At 63.6% G+C, this 708-nt stretch overlaps 1 protein-coding gene across 2 annotated transcripts in view; it reads right to left on the bottom strand.

The window, feature by feature from the left end:
• UBE2V1 (ubiquitin conjugating enzyme E2 V1) overlaps nucleotides 1–708 on the bottom strand; it is a 21,754-nt gene that overhangs the window by 14,558 nt on the left and 6,488 nt on the right. The window contains exon 1 of one of the 2 annotated variants that reach the window (XM_027697177.1): nucleotides 1–46. The exons of the other annotated variant lie outside the window; for it this stretch is intronic. Within the exon in view, the coding sequence (XP_027552978.1) occupies nucleotides 1–19 (19 nt within the window). The 5' untranslated portion in view covers nucleotides 20–46. Of the gene's footprint in view, nucleotides 47–708 lie in introns of those variants that run through there. 2 annotated transcript variants of the gene reach the window in all.

The following is a 708-nucleotide window of genomic DNA, read 5'->3' as shown; positions in this document are numbered from 1 at the left end:
CGCCCGTGGTCGCCGCCATCTTGCGCCGCCGCCGCCGGCCCCGCCCCCGCGTGACGTCACCGCAACGCGGGAACTGCGGCGCCGGCAGGCGCGGCGCGGGCGGGCGCGCTAAGGGGAGCCCGCGGCGCGACGTCTGCGCGGGCAGTTAGTTCTGTGGTGCACGCACAGCGCTCCGGAGCTCTCTGGCGCGGGCGGGCGCCTCGGGGGTTATCGCCCCCTGCCCCGCCCCGGAACCCCCACCCCGGGGTGCGCGAACACCAGCGAGGTGCCGGGCACTGAACACCCGTAACACTGCAGCACAGCTTCCCCCAGCCCGCTCCACCTCGTACATAATACGAAAAAATATTTAAAAAGTAGAAAGGAAATGATTTCCGCTTTGCCTTGCAACACGTCTTCCAAAAACTGCGCCCCAAGACTTCGCATGAAAATTTGCAGAAACAATTGCAGAAGCAAAATGTGTTGGGAGACCCATCGCAGTTTAAACCGTCTCCTGCAGCGAACCTTGCCAGACTCAGCCCGGAGCAGCAGCGGGAGCCCAGGAGCTGCTCCCGTCCATTGTTCGTGAAGCTGCTTTGGAGCGGCAGCGTTGGCCTCGCTGCCTGCATTGCTTTTCATCGAATAAAACTTCATTTTACCCACGGCTGAGCGCGGCGCTGGCTGAGGGCAGCAGGGAGGCAGCAGGAGGGCAGCTAGATGGCATGAGAGCCC

This window comes from Neopelma chrysocephalum, unplaced genomic scaffold (assembly GCF_003984885.1).
Source record: "Neopelma chrysocephalum unplaced genomic scaffold, ASM398488v2 Primary Assembly neopelma1_119, whole genome shotgun sequence".
Taxonomy (NCBI): domain Eukaryota; kingdom Metazoa; phylum Chordata; class Aves; order Passeriformes; family Pipridae; genus Neopelma; species Neopelma chrysocephalum.
This window is presented reverse-complemented; position numbering and strand designations above follow the sequence as displayed.